The sequence below is a fragment of the Cynara cardunculus genome, assembly GCF_001531365.2.
Source record: "Cynara cardunculus var. scolymus isolate 2C chromosome LG 5, CcrdV1, whole genome shotgun sequence".
Taxonomy (NCBI): Eukaryota; Viridiplantae; Streptophyta; class Magnoliopsida; order Asterales; family Asteraceae; genus Cynara; species Cynara cardunculus.
The window spans coordinates 29,475,998-29,480,756 of NC_037532.1; the positions used below are offsets into that span (position 1 = coordinate 29,475,998).

Below are 4,759 nucleotides of genomic sequence, written 5' to 3' on the forward strand. Positions count from 1 at the left end.
ATACAAYAGAAGATAAGCAGTATGAGTGCCTTGCCGATAAATGAATAAGGAGTTGTCACAAGCACTGCTTCGAAACCCATTGTTGGTGATATAAGTTGCGAATCGATTATATCACGCACCGTGGGGCTTGCTTAAGGCCGTATAGCAATTTACGAAGACGACAGACGTGATGTGGGGTATTTTTATCAACCAAGCCTGGTGGTTGGTGCATAAAAACCGTTTCTTGAAGATCACCATGTAGAAACGCATTTTTCACATCTAGTTGGTGTATTGGCCAAGAACGAGAGATGGCAAGGCTTAGGACCGTTCGAATAGTAGCTGGTTTGACCACTGGACTAAATGTGTCGTCACAATCAATCCCAACCGTTTGAGATTTCCCATTAACCACCAAGCGAGCTTTGTATTGTTGAAAAGTCCCATCCGCACGATATTTATGGCGAAATAACCACATACAGCGTATAACTGGGCGGTCAGTGGGACGAGGTACAAGCTCCCAAGTATCATTGTCTAATAGCGCATTATATTCATTGTTCATAGCACTTAACCAATTTGGATCCTGGGTAGCCTTAGCGTAGGTGGATGGGATAGGAGAGATGGGAGGATGGGTGGAGGTATGAAGGTTTAGGGGTTGGCGTGGTTTGAAGATGTCATGCTTGGCACGGGTAGTCATAGTGTGGGTGTTGGTTATGGGCGGGATGGTGGGTGATGGTGGGGATGGTGGCATTTGGGGCAGATGTGGTGGCGAGGGAGGCGAGGGTGGTGGTGTGTCTTATGGTGAGGAAGAGGTGAAGAAAGGTGACAGAATAGGGTGATCGTCAAGGAAAGTGTAGGAGTTTGATGGTGAAGTGTTGGTGTACGGGAATGAGTTTACATCAAAGATGACGTGTCTAGATAGAAGGACTTTTCCTGTCGTTGGGTCAACACAGCGGTGACCCCGAAAATTGGTAGGATACCCGAAAAAGATGCAGCAGAGAGAACAGGGGTGGAGTTTGTGGGGTTGAGTCGCAGAGGTGTTTGGGTAACAAGCACACCCGAAGACCCGTAGATGGTCCTATGTTGGGTGTTGAAGGTATAGGGCAAAGGTAGGGGTAATAGAGTTTAGGCATTTAGTTGGTAGAATGATGTGAAGGTAAGCGGCGGTATGAAGGGCCTCGACCCAGAATTTTGGGGGAAGGTGAGCATGAGTAAGAAGAGCACGAACAATGTCGTTAAGACAACGTATCATGCATTTCGATTTACCGTTTTGAGGTGAGGTTTGGGGACACGAGAAGCGGAACACAAGACCATTGGTTGAAGCAAATGTTTTGAATTCATTGTTATCAAATTCCCCCCCCCCAAGTCGCATTGGAACGATTTTATTTTACGGTTAAACTGAGTGAGGATAAGTCTATGGAATTTGGTGAAGTTGAYGAAAGTTTCAGATTTATATTTAAGGGGGTAAATCCAGAYATATTGTGTAAAGTTATCAAGAAGTAYCATATAATATTTGTAACCRGAAGTACTACTAACAGGAGAGRTCCAYAAATCACAGTGAATGATATCAAATGGTGCAAAAGTAGTAGTAATTGAATCATAGAATGGTAATCTTTTGCTTTTCGACAATTGACATGAGTGGCACACCGTACACGGGTTGACTTTATTACAAGAAATAAATAAACGAGTACGAAGAAGATCTAAAACGGTAGCGCCAGGGTGTCCGAGTCGGTTGTGCCATTGATCGGCGATGGAGGTGGCTAGGTGAACCGATGATGAGGAGTTGGGTGCGGTGAAGGGGTATAGATCACCCGGACTATTGTGGCACGAAAGAATCGTCCCGGTCTTGAGATCCTTCACAAAAAAGCCGTAAGAATCAAATTCAACAGACACATTATTATCACGAGTAAATTGGCGAACATATAAGAGATTTTTAATGATATTTGGTGTGTACAGGATGTTGCAAAGATGGAAGGTGCTATGAGGAGTTACGTGTATGGCATTTCCGGATCCTTTAATAGGTATACTAGTGCCATTACCAACGAACACAATACGTATATTAGAAGATGATAAAGGGAATTGAATTTTACCTGCATCTGCAGTCATGTGAGAAGATGCCCCTGTATCCATGTACCACGAAGGATCTTGATAATTGAGATGCATACTGTGAAAAGCGGTTCCAAGATCAGTCGGATTTAGAGCATCAAAATCATGCGTAGGCTGAGTGTCGGATGATTGGGCCACCGAATCGGACTGCACATAAGACGATCCTATTTTTTGATAGGCAATATGGGCCGCAACAGATTGGGCCGATGGTGCCTGCGGAGAAGGACTACCGGTCCAGAAGAAATTAGGCCATGCATTTGGCTGTGTTGGATACGGACAGGGCGATAGGGCCCACCAGGCCCACGATGGGTAGGTGGTAGGCGGTGGAGCCAGAGCAAAAGAGCGACCACGACCCGGGTTAGACGATCGTCCCCCACGGGCATAAGGCCGGCCACGACCACGACCCCTGCCATATGATCGCTGATCGACAGAGGGTGGCGGCGGCGCAATGGTGGCGGCATGCGAACCCTTGGGAGCAGAGGGAGCCACCATAGCTGTTTGGGTTGAATTTTGGCGAGCTGATTGACGCTGTTGTTCCAGTTGAAGCATGCTACATCATGTCCCAAGAAGGAGAGCTTTGGTTAATAAAAGAGGCGACCATGTCGAAGTCTGCAGGAAGACTACGAACCAACTGAAGAACCATTCGCTTTTCATTAACCGGATTATCCACATCCGTGAGTTGTTCTGCGAGACCTTTAATTTTCTGGCAATACTCGTCCATAGAAGAGCAAGCGGTCAGAGTCAGGTTTGTGAATTCGTGTTCGAGGGCGGCGGCTCGGGAGCCCTTGTTGTTGAGGAAAATGTCGTGAATCTTAGTCCAAGCATCGTAGGTAGTAGCATCTGAAGCAAGTACACGAACAAGGAGATCGTTAGACAACGTACCATAGATCCATTGCAACACGATCGCATCGATCTCAGCCCATGTTTCGTAGGTTGCGTCGGCGCTGTTCGGTGGCGGCGTACCGTCAATGTGATTAAGTACCTTGTAACCTCTAGCATGAAGCTTGAAAAGCTTTACCCATGACGAATACGTAACCGTGGTCCAATCTAGTATCCGAACTTTATTCTGGATGTTCGTGACAGTGTAGATGGGATGGAGGTTTGTTGTTTTGGGTGTGGTTCTGTTGGATGATGGAGGCATGGCTCAATCGGGTTTCTTCTTGCTGGAGAAGGAGAGACAACGGAAACGAGGAAGACGACGGCGAGGGTTTCAATGGTTTCTCAGAGATAGGTCTGATACCATAAAAGTGTTTATGGTAAATTATCAATACCTTTCATTATACATCATCAACCCTTAATATAGGGAGAGAGAATACATAAATACAAGGAGATAATCTCTACCATCAATGACTAACAAACTATCCTAAAATACATGATTTATATAATAATTTACATATTTACTAATAGTTATGTGTTTATGATGTGTGAAGGAGTTGTGGCTTGGTCGTCTAGAAAGTAACCCATAGTAACCTTATCGACCTCAGAGGCTGAATTTGTAGCAGCTGTAGCTTGTGCATGTGAAGCTGTTTGGATGAGAAAGATTCTGGAAGAAATTGGTCAATCACAAGAGGGTGGCACAACATTAATGTGTGACAACACATCGAATATAAATTGTCCAAGAATTCAGTTTTTCATGGACGTACTAAGCATATAAGAGTGAGGCATCATTTTCTTCGAGAGCTCACTAAAGAAAGAATTGTTCAGTTGTTGTTCTGTGGTACTCGGGATCAACTTGCTGATCTGATGACTAAGCCTCTCAAGTTGGAAAGTTTTCAGAGACTTCGTGAAGAGATGGGGGGGGGGGGTGTGCTGCACCAAATATGAACTAATTGCTTGTTAAGAAGAATGAGTTTAAGGGAGGGAATTGTTGGAATAAAGACCTGTTCTTCCGGGTTTATCGTTTTGAGTTATTAGGATTTTTATTTTGAATTTGTCAAGCGAAGTATCTGCTTAGTGGGTTGATTTTCTCTTTTCTTATTAGTTGTAAGGCTATATAAAGCCACCAATTGCTTCGTTTCAATAAGAGCAGCAGATTTCCAATATTCTAATTGTTTGTGTTTACCTTACATTAGTTTCATTTCAATCTGTTGGGTCTGAAAAATTGTTTGAATTTAAAATTTCATAATTTTATTAAAATCCTATAAAAATTGGATTTAGAAGTTTCGTGGGCAGTCGGTATTTTATCTGATTTATAGAATTTGTTTATAATAATCTATACCTATACTATATTATAAAACATCTGACAAAAACTATCAAAACTCATTTTTTATGCATTAAGTATTATTTATTGATGCATATTACTTAAATTTCAAGATTACAAGTAAATTGTGTGTATGTTCAACTTATTAAAGCTCTATGTTGAATTCATGTAATTAACTGTAGATAAACATAATCAAATACTGGATAGGTATCTCATTAAATCTAAAAAATCTAAAATATATATAAGATAATCATTGAATTCTAACAAAATACTAATTATTATCTATATTATATTATAAAGCATTTGACAAAAACTCTTAAAAACCATTTTTTATGTGTAAAGTACTGTTTATTAATGCATATTATTTAAAACTCAAGATTGCAAGTAGATTGTGCGTAAGTACAACTTATTAAAGCTCCATATCTGAATTCGTGTAACTACCTGCATATAAACATAATCAAATACAAGATAAACATCTCA

General features: G+C 41.7%; 1 protein-coding gene across 1 annotated transcript; it reads right to left on the bottom strand.

Moving 5' to 3' along the window:
- Window positions 1-2,629: 2,629 nt before the first annotated feature.
- LOC112512970 lies at window positions 2,630-3,220 on the bottom strand. Its single transcript, XM_025119095.1, has one exon. The coding sequence runs from the start codon at window positions 3,218-3,220 to the stop codon at window positions 2,630-2,632; it is 591 nt and encodes a 196-aa protein (XP_024974863.1).
- Between the last annotated feature and the right edge of the window lie 1,539 nt (window positions 3,221-4,759).

Excerpts from the sequence above, each read along its gene's own strand:
- LOC112512970 (XM_025119095.1), bottom strand. The coding sequence starts at position 3,220 with ATGCCTCCATCATCCAACAGAACCACACCCAAAACAACAAACCTCCAT.